Here is a 22518-nt window from a genome sequence, read left to right as displayed (position 1 = left end):
TGTTGAGCCACCAGAGGCCCCTCTTCCTAATGCACAGAGAGTCCTCGACTTACAACATTGGTTACCGTTCGACGTTACAACGGCCCTGAAAAAAGCGACTTAGGTCTAGTTTCACACTTACGACCATTGCACCGTCCCCATGGGTCACCTGATTGAAATTGGAACGTTAAGTGATTCACTTAAGAACCGTGGCCAGGAAGGTCATAAAATGGAGCAAAACTCACTTAACAACTGTCTCTCTTGGCAATGGAAAGTTTGGCCACAACGGTGGCTGTTCAGTTGAAGATTACCTGTGTTTTGTTGGGGTTTTTTTTCGGATTTATAGAAATATTTGTTTAGGATTATTCAGGTTTTTTTCCCCTCCCATTCCTTTAATTGTGAAATTAGTTTACTCTTCCCTACAGCAACACCCCCTCCCTCCAGATAGCACAGAAGATGTCTGTTGTGGTCCGCCAGCAGCCTGCGGAGCTGGCAGAGAGTCGATCAGCGATGAGACTGAGGAAGAACAGGGGCCAGTCCTGGAGGCTGGGGAAGGCCCGGATGAGGACTCTGCGTCGGAGGCTGAGGTGGGGCCAGGGCTATCGGGGAGTGAGGGGCAGACTCCGGAGCCTCCAGAGGCTGACAGTAGTGAGGCAGAGGAACAGGAGGAGCCTGTTCCTAATACACACATGAGAAGAGCTGCCAGAAGGTAAGAGCAGTTCAAGCAAAGAGGACGACTCAGGAGTAGGGCCAAGAGATGATTGGCCCCTCCCATAAGTCTTAAAAGACCAGCAACGGCGTTTGGGCTCTTTGCCGGAAAACAACGTTGATAGCTTCGTCTTCTTGCATTTATTTTTCTATCGGCGTCTTCTGAACATTTGCCACGAAAGGTCTTTGGCAGTTTGCCTAATTGGACTGAGGAATTTATCTTGGGAGGAATTTGCTTTCATTTGAGTCGAACTACGCTGGGAATGAAGTAAATCTCAGCTGTTCGAATAAAGTTTGTTTGTTTTTACACTGGCTGAGTTTTCCAACTACCTATTGGGGCCTGGGTCGCAACAATGCCTTCTCCGTGGAAGAGGCTGTAGCAGATTTCACAATTGGTGGAGCCGATTGGATTACGTGTTTCCACTTTGCTGCCTGCGATCTGGAGATATTAAATTAAGAGAGTCTCCTCTTCCCCCCCCCCCGCCGCTCCCAGTTTTCACGCACAAATTAAGCCTCGGAAAGCGCCAGATGAAAATTGGCACATCTTGAGCCAGCGATCCTCCAGGGACGAGAAAATGCAGAGACCCAGGCAAACAACGGAGGAGTCATGGGAAGGGCAAGATCTGGTCTGAAAACGAATGTCGCCCACCAAGGAAAACGCTCCCGGCAAAGAGAAAAAGGGATGGTAATATTTGTATACATACCAGGCTGTGAGTTTGGCCCAACTTCTGGTTAACGATATACACAAGCTGCTTTAATAACTTCCCCTGGCTAAAATCTGGTTATCTGAAGCAGCGTCAACTCCGCGGGAACGTAGTCGGAGGTGGGTTTCAGCAGGTTCTGACCAGTTCTGGCGAACTAGTAGCGGAAATTTTGAGTCGTTTGGAGAACCGGTAGTAAAAATTCTGACTGGCTCCGCCCAGTGGTGGATTTCAAATTTTTTTACTACCGGTTCTGTGGGTGTGGCTTGGTAGGCGTGGCAAGTTTGGTGGACGTGGCAGGGGAAGGATACTGCAAAATCCCCATTTCCACCCCATTCCAGGGGAAGGTTACTGCAAAATCTCCATTCCCTCCCCAATCCAGGGAAAGGTTACTGCAAAATCCCCATTTCCTCCCAATCAACTGGGACTCGGGAGGCAGAGAATAGATGGGGGCGGGGCCAGTCAGAATTTTTACTACCGGTTCTCTGAACTACTCACTATTTCCGCTACCGGTTCTCCAGAACTGGTCAGAACCTGCTGAAACCGACCTCTGGCCCCGCCCCCATCTATTCTCTGCCTCTCAGGTCCCAGCTGATTGGGAGGAAATGGGGATTTTGCAGTAACCTTCCCCTGGATTGGGGAGGGAATGGAGATTTTACAGTGTCCTTCCCCTGCCACACCCACCAAGCCACGCCACGCCCACAGAACCGGTAGTAAAAACATTTGAAACCCACCACTGAAAGTAGTTCACCTCTGGACCCTTATTTTATTTATTAAATCAATATCTATGGACACCTGTCTCTTGGGCGAGACACCAGGTGGCTAACCAGAGATGGTATTCAGCTGGTTCAGAGCAGTTCGGGCAAACCGGTGGTGGTGACCTGCTGGTCGCCCAGTGCAATCCCATGCTATATCGCTGTGTTTTTGACATCGCACATATGTGTGGACGGCACACACAAGCGAATTGCCATTTTTTGTGATGCCGCATGCATACGCCGATGATGCGCACCCTTGCGCGCACGCTCACATTTCCGGTGCTGTGCGAACCGGTAGTAACAGTAATTGAATCCCACCTCTGTGGCTAACAATACAGGAATAACAATGCAAACAATAGATGGTGGGTTTTTTTCTCCTTGAAGACGTTTCGCTTCTCGTCCAAGAAGCTTCTTCAGCTCAGCTTATCATCCAGGAAACTTCTGCAGAAGCAGCAGAAGGGGGAAAAAAAACTCCAAGGAAGTCCAGTTGCCTTTTGAAGAAGCGCCTTTGGGACAACCAAGGCCTGGACAATTGAGAATCTCCATAAATATGAAGGCAGAGAAAGGTATCAACGGACACGAAGATATAACATTAAGAGGGCAAAATCCCTCAGGTGGCCCATTTTACACCGTTGTTCAACAAAGTGCACTTTTTGACAATTTGCTCCCGGGTCCAATTCAAGGTTATTTTGTTTAAAGCCCTTCATGGCACAGGTGCAAGTTATTTGAGGAACTATCTCACCCAGGGTTGAAATCCAGCAGGTTCTGACAGGTTCTGGAGAACCTGTAGCGGAAATTTTGAGTAGTTTGGAGAACTGGCAAATGCCACCTCTGGCTGGCCCCAGAGTGGGGTGGGAATGGAGATTTTGCAATATCCTTCCTCCAGGAGTGGGGAGGGAATGGGGATTTTGCGGTATTCTTCCCCGGCCACGCCCACCAAGCCACACCCACAGAACCGGTAGTAAAAGAAAATTGGATTTCACCACTGATCTCACCCCGATGGGACTGAGATAGCAGAAGGCGCATCTGTGGAGTCTGTCAATCGAGGAATTCTGGCTGGCGGGGACTAGGGGAAGAGCCTTCTCTGCTGTGGCTCCTGCCCTATGAAACATTGTGCCCCCTTGAGGTGATATCTGCACCCACCACTATTTTGACCTTGAAGGCAGGAGAAGAAGCAACGGATGGAAACTAATCAAGGAGAGAAGCAACTTGGATTTAAGGAGAAACTTCCTAACCGTGAGGACAATTAATCAGTGGAACAGCTCGCCACCAGAAGTTGTGGATGCTCCATCACTGGAGGTTTCGAAGAAGAGTCTGGACAACCATCCGTCTGAAATTGTTTAGGGTATCCTGCCTAAGGAGGGAGTTGGATTAGAAGGCCTCCATGGTCCCTTCCAACTCTATTATTTTGTTATTCAATTAATCAATCAATCAATCAATCAAGCAGAAGATGAACAAAGGAGGTTGACGTGCTATTCTGGCGATCATAATTAAATTTTTTTGGGAACAGCTAGTCCTCAACTTACAACGGTCTGTTTAGTGACCTTTCAAAGTTACAACGACACTGAAAAATGTGACTTATGACCGTCTTTCATAGTTACGGCCTTTGCAGCATCCCCATGATCACGTGATCAAAATTCGGACACTTGGCAACTGACTCATATGTACGGATAGTTGCAGTGTCCTGGGGTCATGTGATCCCCTGTTATGACGTTCTGACCGGCCAGTCAATGGGGAAGTCAGATTCACTTAACAACCGTGTTAGTAACTTAACGACTGCAGCGACTCACTTAACAAACGCGGCAAGAAAAGTCGTAAAATGAGGCAAAACTCATTTAACAAATGTCTCGCTTAACAACAGAAATATTGGGTTCAATTGCGGTCATAAGGCGAGGACTACCTGGACTTTCTATAAGAAGATAATCCCTGGAATTGTCTCACTTTCTACCTGAATCCACAGCCATTCTTAGGAAAGGGCAGGGATGTGCCAAAAATTTAGAATAGAATAGAATAGAATTTTTTTTATTGGCCAAGTGTGATTAGACACTCAAGGAATTTGTCTTTGGTGCATATGCTCTCAGTGTACATAAAAGAAAAGATCCGTTCAGAATAGAATAGAATAGAATAGAATAGAATAGAATAGAATAGAATAGAATTTTTTTTATTGGCCAAGTGTGATTGGACACTCAAGGAATTTGTCTTTGGTGCATATGCTCTCAGTGTACATAAAAGAAAAGATCCGTTCAGAATAGAATAGAATAGAATAGAATAGAATAGAATAGAATAGAATAGAATAGAATAGAATAGAATAGAATAACAGAGTTGGAAGGGACCTTGGAGGTCTTCTAGTCCAACCCCCTGCTTAGGCAGGAAACCCTCTACCATTTCAGACAAATGGTTATCCAACATCTTCTTAAAAATTTCCAGTGTTGGAGCATTCACAGCTTCTGCAGGCAAGTTGTTCCACTTATTAATTGTTCTAACTGTCAGGAAATTTCTCCTTAGTTCTAAGTTGCTTCTCTCCTTGGTTAGTTTCCACCCGTTGCTTCTTGTTCTACCCTCAGGTGCTTTGGAGAATAGCTTGACCTCCTCAATTTAAGTTTCTCCTGCGAAGTCTGGAGAGAAAGCAGAAATGAAAAGTGGATTTGAGACCCATGGTGTAAACGGGTCTTGAAGTGCAGGCAGAAAACAAGACGGCGTAATTGTTGCTGGCACTGCCCGCTGATGTAGCGGCTCTCGAGGAGAAAGGAACATGCCTGCAGATTTTAAAATTTTTGCTTACAGGACTGCTTCTTGTTTACCTTGAGGGGGATTAGGGCTCTGTCCACTTTCAGATTCTGTCTTCCAAGAGTGACAATTTGACCACACGTCATTGTTTTCCGTAGCTTTAATTACAGTCTCCAAATGCATTCGCGTCTGGCCAACCCTTCGTTTGGGGATTTAAGCAAAACAAACATAGGGCCACAAAAGTATATAAATCTAAAGGGATGCTGGATGGGGCTTTTCAAGGATAATCCCTTCCAGAACAGAATTAAAACAATATTAACGAAAACAGGATGCTCCCAAAAAGAAACACCGTGTTGAGTAAATAAGAAATGGGAGCCAGAGAGTCACAGAAAGTAATTATGCTGAACTGTAAAAAAAAGAAAAGAAAAGGCAACGATTTGGAGTTAGCACTCCAAAATGGGAGCTAACAAAGGAATACGCATACAATCCAATTGGACAAAATTAACGGCCTGAAAATCAACTATGCTGAAAAGAATATGCAGCTAGTTCTTGGCGTACAATGTTTCATTTAGTGACTGTTCAAAGTTACAACAACACTGAAAAAAATGACTCATCACTGTTTTTCACCATTACAACTGTGGCAGGATCCCTGCAGTCCTGTGATCAAAATTTGGACAGTTTGGCATCTGATATATACAGGGAACAGAACAGAATAGAATATTGAGTAGAATAGAATATTGAGTAGAATAGAGAATAGAATAGAATATTGAGTAGAGTAGAGTAGAGTAGAATAGAGTAGAATAGAATAGAATAGAATAGAATAGAATAGAATAGAATAGAATAGAATAGAATATTGGGTAGAGTAGAGTAGAGTAGTATAGAATATTGATTAGAATAGAATAGAATAGAATAGAATAGAATAGAGAATAGAGAATAGAGAATAGAGAATAGAATAGAGTAGAGTAGAGTAGAGTAGTCGTGTCCCACTCCTCCGCTGACGGCTGGGTCAGGGAAATCCGAATCAGGCTTGCCTCTGCAGCTCTGCCCAAAGTCCTAGCAAAGTCCTCAGAGCAGGCAGGAGACCAGTAAGTGACTTCAGCAAGATAAGTTTGACTTTTGCCTGACTCAGAGAATGCCAGAAAGTAGCTCCTTTATATAGGCCATGGGGTGTGGCTCCATGACTCAGCACTCATTAAGGCCTGCCCTCCTTCCTCTGCAGCCCCCGCCTCTCCAATCTTCTGATGGGAGGGTCACACCAATCAGCTGTTGGTAATAAACCCTCCTCAGGCTCACCTGCTGTGGAGGAGGGGGAGGGGTCTAGCTGCTCCGTTTGCCTGGGCATGGAATCAGGGCTGGGGCAGGGAGATTCTCCTTCTGCAGTTTGTGTGGGCATGGAGCCAGGACTGGGACCGGGAGGCATACATTCCTCAGTGTGCGGGAGCAGGTAAGAAGGCCCCGGCTGCTCTGAGGGCGGGCAAGACACAACAAGAGTAGAGTAGAGTAGAGTAGAGTAGACTGGAGTAGAATCTGGAAGGGACCTTGGAGGTCCTCTAGTCCAACCCCCTGCTCAAGCAGGAGACTCTATACCATTTCAGACAAGTGACTGTCCAGTCTCTTCTTAAAAACCTCCAGTGATGGAGTGCCCACAACTTCTTGGGGCAGGCTGTTCCACGGGCTAATTGTCCTCTGGAAGTTCCTCCTTAATTCCAGGTTGCTTCTCTCTTTGATCACTTTCGAACCATTATCTCTTGTCCTGCCCTCTGGTGCTTTGGAGAATAATTTGACCCCCTCTTTTTTTTGTGGCAGCTCCTCAAATACTGAAATACTGCTTTCATGTCACCCCTAATTCTTCTTTTCTTTAGACTAGCCAGATCCAAAATCTGCAGCCGTTCTTCATTTGGTTTAGTCTCCTGGCCTTTGATCATCTTATCCTTGACATACGATCACAGTTGTGCCCCAAATTTCTGTTGATAAATGAGGGAGTGCTTAAGTGAATTTTGTCCCCTTTTACGACCCCGTTGACTTTGCTTGGGAAGGGTGAGCACATGACCCCAGGACGCTCCGATCGTCACATATATGAATCAGTTGCCAAGCATCGGAATTCTGATCAGGTGACAGCGGAGAAGCTGCACTGGTTGTTAAGTGTTGAAAAGGGTCATAAGTCTTTGTTCCAGTAAAGTGGTAATTTTGAACAGTCATTATATGAACTGTTGTAAGTCAAGGATTACTTGTATTTATAAGAGTTGCAGTATCCCGGGGTTCCTTTGGCGACCATCAAGCCAGATTCACTTAACAACCGTGTTACTATCTTAATAACTGCAGTGATTCACTTAACAACAGTGAGAAGATGGAGCAAAACTCACTTAACAATTGTCTTGCTTAGCAATGAGACAGTTGGCTCGATTTAATGAAAAGAAGGACTAGTAGGGACATGATAGCAGTGTTCCAGTATCTCAGGGGCTGCCACAAAGAAGAAGGAGTCAAGCTCTTCTCCAAAGCACCTGAAGGCAGGACAAGAAGCAATGGGTCGAAACTAATCAAGGAGAGAAGTGACTTCGAACTAAGGAGAAATTCCCTGACAGTGAGAACAATTAACCAGTGGAACAATGTGCCTCCAAAAGTTGTGAATGCTCCAACACTGGAAGTTTTTAAGAAGAGGTTGGATTTGTCTGAAATGGTGTAGGGTTTCCTGCCTAAGCAGAGGGTTGGACTAGAAGGCCTCCAAGGTCCCTTCCAACTCTGTTATTCTATTCTGTTCTAAATATTCTCTTCTATTGCCATTCTCTCTCTCCAGCCCTAACTCTCCAACGCAGTTCTAGGCTGCGTTATGAGAGGGATAGAATCAAGATCACGTGAAGTGTTAATACCACTTTATAAGGCCTTGGTAAGGCCACACTTAGAATACGGCATCCATTTTTAGTCGCCACGATGTAAAAAGGATGTGGAGACTCTAGAAAGAGTGCAGAGAAGAACAACAAAGATGATGAGAGGACTGGAGGCTAAAAGATATGAAGAACGGTTGCAGGAACTTGGTATGCCTAGTTTAATAAAAAGAAGGACTAGGGGAGACATGATAGCAGTCTTCCAGTATCTCAGGGGCTGCCCCAAAGAAGAGGGAGTCAAGCTATTCTCCAAAGCACCCGAAGGCAGACAAGAAGCAACGGATGGAAACCAATCAAGGAGAGAAGCAACCTGGAATTAAGGAGAAACTTCCTAACAGTGAGGATACTTAACCAGTGGAACAGCTTGCCACCAGAAGTTGTGAATGCTCCAACACTGGAAATGATTGGACAACCATTTGCCCGAAATCGTATATGGTTTCCTGCCTAAGCAGGGGGTCGGACTAGAAGACCTCCAAGGTCCCTTCCAACTCTGCGGTTCTGTTATTCTGCTGATTGTGGTCGTAAGTCGAGGTCTACGTGTCCCATGAAAAGGGGGAAAAGCTACTGACCAATTTGTCTTTTTCTTTAAAAAAAGAAACAACCATCACGTGTTGGGCCTCCCCCCGAAAAAACGACCGTTCCGTGATACTCACAGCCAAGGAGGAGATACTGGTAGCACTGCACGGAATCTGCGGCTAGGAGCAGAGGGTGATTCAAGTTAAAAGGCGGCTGCAGTTCATTCCACTGGGGAGTTCTGCGGAAACGACACAAGAATATTAATATTTTAAGCTGGAAGAGAGCGGGGGTGGGGGGGGAGAAGAGGGAAAAAATCAGCATCTGTGTCATCACGTCCAATTATTTATGCAAGAGAATACCGTGTTTCTAATTATTTAAAGTCACTTGCTACGAGCGTGGAATATTTCGAGACAGACGGGGGGGAAAAAGAGGTGACGGGTCTTCAAAATTCTGGGTTTTCTAAAAGGACCTGCGCAAAATGCTAACTCGCAGGGAGACACCCGGGCTATTCTTTGACACTTTTTTTGGTGTTTTTGTGAAAAAGGGACCGACTTGGATAAAAAAACAACAACAACCCTCCTTCCGTGCCAGACAAATTGTCCTTCTAGCTTTTGATGAGCATTTGATGGCTTCCTTCAGGTGGTTGCTCCCCTCGTTTGCCGATTTACATTTACAGATTAACAAGAGTTGGAAGGGACCTTGTAGGTCATCTAGACCAACCCCCTTGTCCAAGCAGACCCTACACCATTATTATTTTTTTATGTTCAAGTAGAGGCTCCGGAACCGAACCTGGAACCTTCTGCAGACCAAGAAGGGCCTTGAGCATTGACAGGGAACCTTCTTCCTTCCAGGAAGACCCCAGAAACACTGACAAGGCAAGCCGCTGGAATATAAATTGAGAGCAAACCCCATTCCTTACTAGCCCTGATGATGTTACCTAGTTGGGTAATGAAACATCTGCGAGAAAGCAACCAAGCTCAGAGAGCCATGACAAGAAACCTCATCTGATGCAGACTGCAGTATAGACACCTGAGCGTGCGGTGTGAACTCCTTTCCTTGCAGCAAGAAACAGGATATAAAGGAGTCCCCGATTTACGACCGTTCATTTAATGGCTGCTACGACAGCACTGAAAAAAGTGACTTATGACCGTTTTTCACATTTACGGCTACTGCAGTGTCCCCACGGTCATCTGACCAAAATTCAGGCGCTTGGCAAACTGTCACGCATTTACGACGGCTGCACTGTCCCAGGGTCATTGTTCTGTCCCACCCCACCTCACCTAAGAAAACACAAACGCCGAAGGATGTCTGCCAGCAATTTATTAACAAGTTGGCCTAGTTTCCTTTGGCAGAGGAAAGTTCTGGCAGCTGCTCTCCAAGTGCTTGCCAAGTTTCTTATCAAGAGTCAGCATGTTTATTGTCCGTTGCCGGAGCAACCAGGAGTCTAACGAATGGTCAAGAGCTACTCACGAAAATCCAAGTCTTAAATCCAAAAACTGTCTGAAGCTCACACGATGCAGTTCACCCTTAGTAGCTTTTGTCCATCACAAGGGCCCGATGGCAACCCCACCCGCTTTTATCCCCTGTGGGGTGTGGCTCAGTGACTCAGCATCTCTAGGCCTGCCACACCTCTTCCTCTGCTGCGCACGCCTCTCTTTCTGACGCAGCCTAGAGTCAATCCAGGATTGATCCTCCTTGTCCTCTATCTAGCTCTGACACGCCTTCTTCCTGGCCTTCCGCCGACACTTGAGGCGTTGCCAGGAAGGAGGGACCTGGAGAGGGAGGCCTTGTCGGCTCCTCTCCCTCACTCTCTGAGTCTTTAACAGGAAAGACATTGCAATAGATGATTCTATGAGTTAAACACAGGTCCTGTCGAAGGCGGTGGAGTTAGATAGATAGATAGATAGATAGATAGATAGATAGATAGATAGATAGATAGATAGATAGATAGATAGATAGATAGATTGATTTAGATACAGTGGTGAAATCCAATTTTTTTTTACTACTGGTTCTGTGAGCGTGGCTTGGTGGGCATGGTGTGGCTTGATGGGCATGGCAGGGAAAGGATACTGCAAAATCTCCATTCCCACCCCACTCTGGGGCCAGCCACAGGTGGTATTTGCTGGTTTTCCAAACTGCTCTCCAGAACCTATCAGAACGTGATGGATTTCACCTCTGGATGGATAGATAGATAGATGGATGGATGGATGGATGGATGGATGGACGGATGGACAGACAGACAGATAGACAGACAGACAGACATGGCTTCTTGGTGCTCTCTGAGTCTGGTTGTTTTCTTGCAGACGTTTCATTACCCAACTAAGTAACTTCATCAGTGCCATTCGTCTATGGAAACTCTCAATCATCCAAGTCACGGTCGTCCCAAAGGTGTTTTTTCAAAGGTCACCTGGACTTCCTTTGTTTTTGCTTTGAAGACGTTTTGCTTCCCATCATGCCTACACTTCTGACTTCAGTCAGGATTGCGGGATGCAAAACAAGAGACGGGATGAAAACTGGACCCCTTGACTGGGCATCTCCGGGAGAAAATTGTCGCCCGGGAGTCCCAGACTCTTCTTTTCCGTAGATTTACACTCTCTCTAGGGCAGTGGTTCTCAACCTTTATAGTGCTGCGACCCCTTTAATACAATTCCCCATGATGTGGCGACCCCAACCGTAAAATTATTTTCGTTTTGAATTGATCGCGCCTGAAGCCGTATCGGCTAGCGATCTGAACTGCTTGCGATTGCCTTGAGGACGGAGGCATTAAAGCGGAGACTCCTCCCCTATTAAGTTTATGGCGCCTGAAGCCAGATTAGGCTAGTGATTGGGAGTGATTGCAGCTGGCTTGAGAGGGAGACATCAGAGCAAAGATTTCTCTCTTTTTTAATTCATCGCGCCTGGAGTCGAGTTCGGCTAGCGATTTGAAGAGCCTGCAGCTGGCTTGTGGAGTCAACCATTGGAGCGCGATTCTTCGACTCGCAAGTATACTTCCCATATTTCCGATGGTCTTAGGCGACCCCTGGCAAATCGTCATTCGACCCCCAACGGGGTCGCGACCCACAGGTTGAGAACCGCTGCTCTAGGGTTTGGGTAGCACCATCAGTGCACAAAGGACTCCTGAGGGTTGTTCAGAAAGAGAAATTCACAATGAAATATGAACGTCGGAAGAGAACCCGGTAGACCTACCTGACGAGGGTCCAGCTAGCCCGTGGGCAGGTCATCATTTCCAGTGGGGTGTCATCGCTGATCTTAGAGGTGGTGCTGAGAGGTCGGGGTTCCAGGACGTGCTCCACCAAAGTCCCATAGCAGCTGATGATGTACAAGGACTCGACAACGAACTGCTTGGATTGATCTGGAGGGGAAGGAGAAGACGGAAGGTTTACAGCTAGTCTTTGATTTATAACCAGTAAGTGGTATTCAGCAGATTCGGGTTGGTTCGGGAAAACCGGTAGTGGCGACCCGGCACTATGCCGTCCTATTTAGCCACATTGTCTAAGCCGCGTGCATGCGTGTAAAAGCTCACATTTTCGGTGCATGGCGAACCGGTGGTAAAATTATGTGAAATCCATCTCTGCTAACAACCACTGCATTGGTTAAAGGCCCAACGGCATTGAAAAAATTGATTGATGAGTGTTGTGTCTGCGCCCCGAGCCGGCCCTCCTGCCAGAAAGTGACTTGGAAAGTGAGGGGGAAGGCCTGTCAGGACTTACCTCTGGAGCACCGGCTTCCTTGGCTCAGCTCCAGGAGCCAGAGGCAGGCCAGGTGAAAGAGATAACGAGGCCTCCATCCCCTGACTCTTCCCCCCCACCCCAGGCCATGCCTGCAGACTCAGCTGATGGCAATCAGGTCTGGCTGGACCCTAGGTTTCGTAGGCAGGAGAGGAGGGAACAACAGAAGGAGGGGTGGGGCAGGCCTAGGAAGTGCTGAGTCATGGAGACACACCCCACAGGATATAAAGGCAGCAAGAGCTGCTGTGCCTTTTCAAAGCAGGCAAATCAACTGATTAACTAAGAGCTGAAGTTTGTTCCTGGGTGACTCACCAGTGTCGTGGAAGATAACGGAAGTTCTTGGCAGAAGCTGGCTATTCTGCTGCCGGCTAATTAAGCCATCACTCGGACAGAGGCGAAGGAGGACAGAACAATGAGTGTTTTTCACACTTACGACCATTGCAGCATCCCCTCTGCTCAAAATCCAGAGGCTCGGGGCAACTGTCTCATATTTATGACGGTTGCTGTGTCCCCGGGGGTCACGCAATTCCCTTTGGTGACCTTCTGACCAGCAAAGTCAAGGGGGCAGCCAGTTTCACTTAACAACCATGCGGCTGACTTAACGACTGCGGTGATTCACAAGAAGCGTGGCAAGAAAGGTTGCAAAATAGGGCAAAACTCACTGCACAACTGTCTTGGCTTAGCAGCAGAAAATGTGGGCTCCATTGTAGTCACTAGTCGAGGACTATCTGTATTGGTAGTCCTCAATTTACAACAGTTCATTTACTGACTGTTCAAAGTTATAACGGCACTGAAGAAAGTGACTTATGACCGTTTCTCACACGGCTGGTTCATATTTATGACGCCTGCCGCGTCCTGGGTTCACGTGACCCCCCCTTTTGCAACCTTCTGACAAGCAAAGTCAATGGGGAAGCCGGATTCACTTAATGACCGGGTGACTAACTTAACAACTGCAGTGATTCACTTAACAACCGTGGCAAGGAAGGTCGTAAAATGGGGCGGAAGTGACTTAGCAACTGTCCGGCTTAGCAGCAGACATTTGGGGGCTCAATTGTGGTCGTAAGTCGAAGACTCCCTGCATTTCGGGCTTTCCAAAAGTCAGCATTTTCTCTCCGTACCCTGGGCCAATTGATCTCTTTTTGCCTGCCCAGAGCTTCCCATCACTCAGCATACAGGGGACGCCTCGCAGGGTCAATTTTATTTATTTACATAAATACAAAATCTATCAGCCTGACGACTAAATACTACCGCTCTTCTCGGGAAGGTGAATCGCTGAGAAATGATGCGCTATTTTTGGAATTTCCCAGAAAAAAATAAAATACAATCCGGAATACATTAACCTTGGATTCTTTTACAACGCTCTTGCGTTCTACTCTTGAATTTCTCGGGCCTCGGTTTCGCTGGCCCGTAGCCAGGCATTCATTGCTTCAGGTTTGACTATCCCACGCTTCGGGCTCAAATTCACATTGGGAGCGGGTATTTATTTATTTATTCAAATCGGAAGTGGTTGTTTGTTTATTTCTGAAAATTTATTATGGCCACCCAAGAATCACCCGTTCTCAGTGATTCTGGGTGACGTATCAGAATAAAATCCCCAACGTGTGTACTGCAACCAATTTTGGTCACCACATTATGAAAAAGATGTTGAGACTTTGGATAAAAAAGTTCAGAGAAGAGCAACTAAGATGATCAAAAGGCCTGGAGGATGAAACATAGGAAGAATGGCTGCAGGATTTGGGTTGGGCTAGTCTAAAGAAGGGATGAGGTGGCTCAGTGGCTAAGACGCTGAGCTTGCCGATCGGAAGGTCGGCAGTTCAGTGGTTCGAATCCCTAGTGCCGCCTAATAGAGTGAGCTCCCGTTACTTGTCCCAGCTTCTGCCAGCCTGGCAGTTCGAAAGCACGTTAAAAAAATGCAAGTAGAAAAACAGGGGCCACCTTCGGCGGGAAGGGAACAGAGTTCCGTGCGCCTTTGGCGTTGAGTCATGCCGGCCACGTGACCACGGAGACGTCTTTGGACAGCGCTGGCTCTTCGGCTTTGAAACGGAGATAAACACCACCCCCTAGAGCCGGAAACGAGTCTAAAGAAAATAAGGATTAGGGGAGACATGATAGCAGTCTTCCAATATCTCAGGGGCTGTCCCAAAGAGAAGGGAGTCAAGCTATTCTCCAAAGCACCTGAAGGCAGGACAAGAAGCAATGGATGGAAGCTAATCAAGGAGAGAATTAAGGAGAAACTTCCTAACTGTGAGGATACTTAACCAGTGGAACAGCCTGCCACCAGAAGTTGTGGGTACTCCATCACTGGAGATTTTTAAGAAGAGACTGGAGAGTCACTTGTCTGAAATGGTACAGGATCTCCTGCTTGAGCAGGGGGTGGACTAGAACAGGGGTATCCAACCATGGCAACTTTAAGACTTGTGGACTTCAACTCCCAGAGTTCCTCAGCCAGCAAAGCTGGGTGAGGAACTCTGGGAGTTGAAGTCCACAAGTCTTAAAGTTGCCACGGTTGGAGATCCCTGGACTAAAAGACCTCCAAGTCCATTCCATTCCATTATTCTATTCTATTCTCAATTAAGATTCTATTCTATTCCATTCCATTCTAGTCGCTGCAGTTGTTCGGTCAGGGACATGGTTGTTCAGTGAATCTGGCTTCCCTGTTGACTTCCGAAGGTCGCCAAAGGAGATCACACGACCCCAGGACTCCGGCCACCGTCATAAAGAGGAGTCAGTTGCCGAGCCTCTGAATGTTGACGACGTGACCATGGGGGATGCTGCAACGGTGTGAAAACTGGTGGTGAAGTCCCTTTTTAAAGTGCCGTCGTAATTTTGAGCCGTTCCTAAATGAACTTGTTGTAAGTCAAAGACCGCCCATAAAAGAACAAACAACAACAACAAAAAAAAAAACCCAACCTACAACCATGGCAACAACAATCAAATGGTCCATTCAATGGGCTCCATCCCACTCTGGGAGGTCCTCGGGTGTGCCGGCCAGGCAGTGCCGACTGGCGACGCCCAGGGGAAGGGCCTTTTCTGTGGGGGCTCCCACCCTCTGGAACGAACTTCCCCCAGGACTTCGTCAACTTCCTGACCTTCGGACCTTCCGCCGCGAGCTTAAGACACATCTATTCACTTGCGCAGGACTGGACTAGGGTTTTAAATTTAAATTTTTAAATGACTAAATTTTAGCTTTGGTTTTAAATTGGGTTTTATTATTTATATCTTATTTTAAATATTTGGCCTTTATAATAAGTTTTTTAGATGAATGTTTTATTTTGTATATTTGTGTGTTTTTATATGGCTGTACACCGCCCTGAGTTCTTAGGGAGATAGGGCGGTATAGAAATACGAATAAATAAATAAATAATAAATAAATAATAAATCAAATGGTCCATTCGATGGGCTCCATCCCACTCTGGGGGGTCCGTTGACAAATCAGGGCTTTGTGAAGAAGTGTCTAAGAGGGGACCAACCTTATCGCTGGACACAACATTCCAAGTGTGGCCTTACTAGTGCGGTATACAGCAGTGTTATTACCTCTCGCGATCTTGAAGCTATCCTTCTCTTGATGCTGCCTAAGACTGGGTTGGCTCTTTTCGCAGCTGCACCACACGGCTGGCTCATATTTAAGGGATTGTCCACTGGGACTCCAAAATCCCTCTCATAGCACTAGCAATAGCACTTAGACCAGTGGTTCTCAACCTTTATAGTGCTGCGACCCCTTTAATACAATTCCCCACGATGTGGCGACCCCCAACCGTAAAATTATTTTCGTTTTGAATTTATCGCGCCTGAAGCCGTATTGGCTAGCGATCTGAACTGCTTGCGATTGCCTTGAGGACGGAGGCATTAAAGCGGAGACTCCGCCCCTGTTAAGTTTATCGCGCCTGAAGCCAGATTAGGCTAGCGATTGGGAGTGATTGCAGCTGAGAGAGGGACATCGGACAAAATTTCTCTCTTTTAATTCCCTTCGCTGACCGAATTAGGCTAGCGATTGGGAGTGATTGCAGCTGGCTTGTGGAGTCAACCATTGGAGCGCAATTCTTCGACTCACAAGTATACTTCCCATATTTCCGATGGTCTTAGGCGATCCCTGGCAAATCGTCATTCGAGTCCTAACGGGGTCGTGACCCACAGGTTGAGAACCGCTGACTTAGACTTACAGTAGTGGCCAAAATTGCGGAAACTTTTTGGGAAAAGTGTATTTTTGAGGTATGATGGCTAATAACACCATTTTAATTTTTTTTTTTTTGAGTTTCAAGATAATCCTATTCCACTGCCGGAATGGCCTGGGAATAGCCCAGACCTTCACCCAATTGGAAATCTATGGAGACGACTAAAGAAACTTGTCGGTCAGGAGCGACCCAGCAATAAAACCCAGTTAATAGAAGCCATCCTTCAACCTTGGTTTCGCATTAGAACAGCTGCAGAACTCAAAGACTTGGTTCGCTCCATGGGAGAACGTTGTAAAGCTGTCATTCATGCTAAACGTTACCCAACGAAGGTTTAACTGACATGGGGATCATTTTTGTATATCCCATTTTTTCTACGTGTTTCACTTTTCTTCTTTCTACTGTATCTGCTATTCTAATAGCAAATCCTTCATAAAAGTGATTGCATTGCATCTTGATTAAAATATCGTTCCATTGATAGATAATTTTATGGTACTACTCCCCCCAAAAAGTGGTGTTATTAGTTAGTTTTAGAAAATACACTTTTCCCAAAAGGTTTCCACAATTTTGGCCACTTATATACCGCTTATATACTTATATACCGCTTCAAAGTACTTTACAATATTGGTTTAAAATATCAGCATATTTGCCCCATGGTCATAAAATAATATTCATATTATAATAATTAATTATAAATAATTAATTAATAATAGCACTTAGGCTTACATACCGCTTCACAGAGCTTTACAGCCCTCTCTAAACAGTTTACAGAGTCAGCCTCTTGACCCCAACAATCTGGATCCTCATTTTACCGACCTTGGAAGGATGGAAGGCTGAGTCAACCTTGAGCTGGTCAGGATCGAACTTCTGGTACAGGGCAGAGCTAGCTTGCAGTAGCTTGCATTTTAACCACTGCGCCACCAAGTCTCATGGTATGTTAGTTAGTTCAACTGCTTTTTGAGCCAAGTATCATCTATTCTATACCTGTGCATTTTATTTTTCTTGCCTGGGTGTAAAACTTCACTTTTCTCACCAATGAACTGCATTTGGTTGGATATCCTGGAATCTTAACTGTTTCTACCGTGTTTTCATTTCCTGTTTGACTGCATTGTATGCTGCCCAGAGTGGCTCTCGATAGCGAAATGAGAGGCATATACATTTAATAAATAAATACAATGCTACCTTGGTATTCAACTGCTTTGAAACTCATCAGATTTGATACTCAACACATTTTAACGTGAAAATTTTGTCCCGGTACTCGTCGTTTGTGTAGTACTCAACGCACAAGCTAGAATTGTCGGTGTCAGCTGCGCTGGGTCACACTACATTATGTCTTATGGGGAAAAATGGATTGGTACTCATCGTTTTTGGCACTCATCATGTCCCTCAGAACCAATTAGTGATGAGTAACTGAAGTATCACTGTAATAAAATTTCCAGGCTGGGAGAGAAAGTTTGGAAAGCCACAGCAAAGAATGGACTAGATAGATAAATGGTCTGAAGCAACCTCAGGCAGCTTTATGAGCCGAGGTGGCGCAGTGGTTAGAGTCCAGTACTGCAGGATACTTCAGCTGACTGCTAGCTGCAGTTTGGCAGTTCGAATCTCACCGGCTCAAGGTTGACTCAGCCTTCCATCCTTCCGAGGTGGGTAAAATAAGGACGCAGATTGTTGGGGGCAAGAAGCTGACTCTGTAAACTGCTTAAACTGCCCAAGGAGCTGCTGATCCAGTTCTACAGAGGAATTATTGAGTCTGTCATTTGCACCTCTATAACTGTCTGGTTTGGTTCTGCAACCCAACAAGAAAGACACCGACTTCAGAGGATAATTAGAACTGCAGAAAAAATAATTGCTACCAACCTGCCTTCCATTGAGGACCTGTATACTGCACGAATCAAGAAGAGGGCCGTGAAAATATTTGCAGATCCCTCGCATCCTGGACATAAACTGTTTCAACTCCTACCATCAAAACAACGCTATAGAGCACTGCACACCAGAACAACTAGACACAAGAACAGTTTTTTCCCGAAGGCCATCACTCTGCTAAACAAATAATTCCCTCAACACTGTCAAACTATTTACTAAATCTACACTACTATTAATCTTCTCACCGTTTTCATCACCAATCTCTTTCCACTTATGACTGTATGACTGTAACTTTTTGTTGCTATCACTAAGGGTTAAATTGCAACCTATGACCATCATCTGTGTTGTAAATGTTGTACCTTTGATGAACGTATCTTTTCTTTTATGTACACTGAGAGCATATGCACCAAGACAAATTCCTTGTGTGTCCAATCACACTTGGTCAATAAATTCTATTCTATTCTGTTCTGTTCTTAGAGAGGGCTGTAAAAGCACTGTGAAGCGGTATATAAGTCTAAGTGCTATTGCTATGATGGCACCCATCTGTTCCAATAAAGGGGAATATATGTAGCTCAGGGTTGACATGCGGGTTCCTTGGTGCTCTCTGAGCTTGCTTGTTTTCTTGCAGGCGTTTCATTGCCGTAACGTCCTCAGTACTGGTCCCAGGACTGATGACGTTACTACTTAGGGCAACGAAACGTTTGCAAGAAAACAAGCAAGTTCAGAGAGCACCAAGGACCCCTTCACCCATCTGTTCACCAGTTGTTTCGTCTCCCCGCACAAACCTTTGTCTCGTTTAAGAGCGGGATTGCTTGCAAACCACGAGCGGGATGAGCCGAAGGCCGCAGCGACGCAGAATTCTCCTCCGACAGATTTGCTGGGTGAAATTTGTGGAGCCGGTTTGCTTTTGCTTTGAAAGAGAGAGAGAGAGGAAGAAAAAAAAAGAGAGAGAGAAAGATCAAAGTCTAATTAAGGATGAAGTAATCCACCAAATGGAGATTTGCTGGAGGTGCAGTATAAAGCCGGGGAACTTATTTTCTCAGAACTATGGAGAATCGATAAAAGCTGGGAGATGGAACTGTGGCGGCTCAGCGTTTCAGAAATGCAAATTCGACATGTCCCTTTCATAAGGCAGAAATAGCCGGGGATATTAACAAATTACTTGTTCAGCGACTTCAGCCAGGATTGGCAAGAATGGGGCCTTTTAAATGGTTTCTGGGCTTAAGGGTGAGCAGAGGAAGACCTACTACCTGAGTAGATCGTTCAGGGATTGGCAGCGGATTGCAAAGAAATAAACAAGATTCATCACACTCTCTTCTCAAGACTGAACCTCTGAAACCAGTTTGGGGCTGTCAGGAATAAACATCTAGAGAAGGGGTCTCCAACCTTGGCAACTTTAAGCCTGGAGGACTTCAACTGGGCATGGGACCGGGATATTTACGGGACCACCTGCTGCCGCCAGTTACCTCCCATCGTCCGGTGTGTCCAGTCCGCTCTCACAGGGAGGGCCTCCTTAGGGTACCGTCGGCCAACCAATGTCGGCTGGCGGCCCCCAGGGGAAGAGCGTTCTCTGTGGGGGCCCCGGCCTTGTGGAACGAGCTGCCGGTGGGACTCCGTCTTCTCCCTGATCTTCGGACCTTTAAACGCGAGCTCAAGACTTTCTTTTTTCACCAAGCGGGGCTGGCCTGATCGATTTTATACTGGGGTTTTTTAGCGGGCTTTTAACCGGGGTTTTTATCTTTTGTAAATTTTCTTATCTAATATTTTTAATTATACAGCGGTTAAATTAGATTTTTAAACTAGTTACTGTATTTTAAAATGTTTTTGGGATTATTGTCGTTTTATTTGCTGAGTCTTCGGAGAAGGGTGGTATAAAAATTTGAACAATAAAATAAATAAATAAATAAATAAACTCCCAGAATTCCCCAGCCAGCAAAGCTGGCTGGAGAATTCTGGGAGTTGAAGTCCTCCAGACAAAGTCTTCCAGGCTTAAAGCAAAGCTGGCTGGGGAATTCTGGGAGTTGAAGTCCTCCAGACTTAAAGCAAAGCTGGCTGGGGAATTCTGGGAGTTGAAGTCCTCCAGACAAAGTCTTCCAGGCTTAAAGCAAAGCTGGCTGGGGAATTCTGGGAGTTGAAGTCCTCCAGACTTAAAGCAAAGCTGGCTGGGGAATTCTGGGAGTTGAAGTCCTCCAGACTTAAAGCAAAGCTGGCTGGGGAATTCTGGGAGCTGAAGTCCTCCAGACTTAAAGCAAAGCTGGCTGGGGAATTCTGGGAGTTGAAGTCCTCCAGACTTAAAGCAAAGCTGGCTGGGGAATTCTGGGAGTTGAAGTCCTCCAGACTTAAAGCAAAGCTGGCTGGGGAATTCTGGGAGCTGAAGTCCTCCAGACAAAGTCTTCCAGGCTTAAAGCAAAGCTGGCTGGGGAATTCTGGGAGCTGAAGTGCTCCAGGTTTAAAGTTGCCAAGGTTGGAGACCCTTGGTATAGAGGAGCTAGTCCTCGACTTACGACCATGATCAGAATTCCCTGTTACTAAGTGAGGTGGTGTCGAAGTGAGTTAGACCGGATTTTATGTCGGGGGTTTTGGGGGTTTTTTTGGCCAGACTTATTAAGCAATTCAGCGCGGTTGTTAAGTGAATTGCACGGCCGTTAAGTGAATTTGGCTCCTCCCTATTGAATTGGTGGGTTAGAAGCCGGATTCCAGGAGGCTGCAACTCCCGTAAATACATGCCGGTTGCCAAGGTGGCTTCAATTTTGATCATGGGGCCACACGGAGACCCTGCCACAGTTGTAAGGGTGAGGACTGTTTCGTAAGTTGCTTTTTTTTTGCCCCCCAGCGCCGTCGTAACTTTGAACGGCTGCTAAAGAAATGGCTGTAAGTCGAGGACTTCCTGAACCAGATCACACGGGGAGGAAAGCTACAGGAGCTGCTCTCCTGTCATCGGGTGACTTTGGGATTTTGCAGGGATGGCCATCAAAGAGAACCATGTTTGGATAATCCTGGGAGCTCCGTAAGAACTGAAGTAAACATACATTTCAGGAACTGTTTGAGGTCAGCTTGTACCAAATTCAGAAGAGAAGTTTATTTCCAAGCATTCCGTTCCCAAACTTTAATCATATTATTATTATTTGCAGGTGTGGTGTTTTTTTTTTCCCCCCCTGTCATTACCGACATTGTTGATTCCAAGGCAAAGCAAATGATCAGCTTTTTGTATACTGGGAGGAAGACAAGCCGAGTTAGACGAGCATGCAGACATACGCATGCAGACATACGTATGGCAAATGGGAAGAGAAACACAAGCATGCTTTAGGCAGTGATACTTACATGCATATCTTAAATGTAGAGTTACTATTAAGTACTTGGTGATTATCTCTCTCTCTCTCTCTCTCTCTCTCTCCTTCCATCCCTATCTATCTATCCATCCATCTCTCTCTCTCTCTCTCTATATATATATATATATGTGTGTGTGTGTGTGTGTGTGTGTGTGTGTGTGTGTGTAGATCTTTGGTTATTCTTTCTCCTTTCATTTCGTATCTTTCTTCCTTTCATTCATCTTCAGGCTATTTAGTGCTTCTGGGAGCAAAAGCTCCCAGAAGCACGAAGCTGAAGCCTGAAGATGACGAGTGAGACTTCGTCGAAATGTCGCCAAGACACTTCCAATTTTACGCGGGAGAAAACCCGAATAACCAAAGACCTACACACAAACACCCGCGAAAACCTCAGAAAACTATATATATATATATCCTTCCATCCCTATCTATCTATCCATCCATCCATCTCTCTCTCTCTCTCCATCCATCCATCCATCTATTCATCCATCTTCATCTTCAATAATCCATCCATCTGTTCATTCATCCCTCCATTCATCCCTCTCTCTCTCCATATCTATATCTATCTCCATCCATCCCTCTAGAAATCATTGACTTACAACCACAATTGAGCCCCAAATTCCCAAAATGTGCTTAGGATAATGTAGGGATACACACATAGTGCCTGTCTACAACTCTTTAAGGCCTTTTCCTGTCCTTTCCTTCCCTCTTTCTCTTCTTTCTCCTTTCCTTTCCTTTCCTTCCCTCTTCTCTTCCCTCTTCCTTGCCTTCCCTTCCCTCTCCCTCTCCCTTTCCTTTCTTTCCATTCCATTCCCTTTCCTCTTCCTTTCCTTTCCTTTTCTTCCTTCCCTTTCTCCTTTCTGCTCCTTTCCTTTCCTTCCCTCCTTTTCTTTCTTCCCTTGCCCCTTCCTTCCCTTTCTCCTTTCATTTCGTATCTTTCTTTCCCTTCCCTCTTCCTTTCCTTTCCTTTCTTTCTTTCCTTCCCTTCCCTTCCCTACTTTCCTTCCTTCCCTTCCCTTTCCTTCCCTTCCCTCTTCCCCTTCCTCTCCCTCTCCTCTCCTTTCCTTTCCTCCTTCCTCTCCTTTTTTTTCTCCCCTTCTCTCTTTCCTCATCCTACTCTGCCCTACCCTACCAGATCCATTGTTTTTCAATTTCAACACCTTT

General features: G+C 45.9%; 1 protein-coding gene across 7 annotated transcripts in view; it reads right to left on the bottom strand.

The window, feature by feature from the left end:
* Positions 1-22518, bottom strand: part of BCAS3 (BCAS3 microtubule associated cell migration factor) — an 846545-nt gene that overhangs the window by 425521 nt on the left and 398506 nt on the right. For all 7 annotated transcript variants that reach the window (XM_058164101.1, XM_058164100.1, XM_058164098.1 and 4 more), the window contains 3 exons: positions 18814-18938; positions 11455-11620; positions 8406-8506 (listed from right to left, as the gene is read on the bottom strand). In XM_058164101.1, the coding sequence (XP_058020084.1) occupies positions 8406-8506; positions 11455-11620; positions 18814-18938 (392 nt within the window). The remainder of the gene's footprint in view (positions 1-8405; positions 8507-11454; positions 11621-18813; positions 18939-22518) is intronic.

The sequence above is a fragment of the Ahaetulla prasina genome, chromosome 1, assembly GCF_028640845.1.
Source record: "Ahaetulla prasina isolate Xishuangbanna chromosome 1, ASM2864084v1, whole genome shotgun sequence".
Lineage (NCBI taxonomy): Eukaryota > Metazoa > Chordata > Lepidosauria > Squamata > Colubridae > Ahaetulla > Ahaetulla prasina.
The sequence above is the reverse complement of the archived record's forward strand: the minus strand, read 5'-3'. Positions and strand labels throughout refer to the sequence as shown.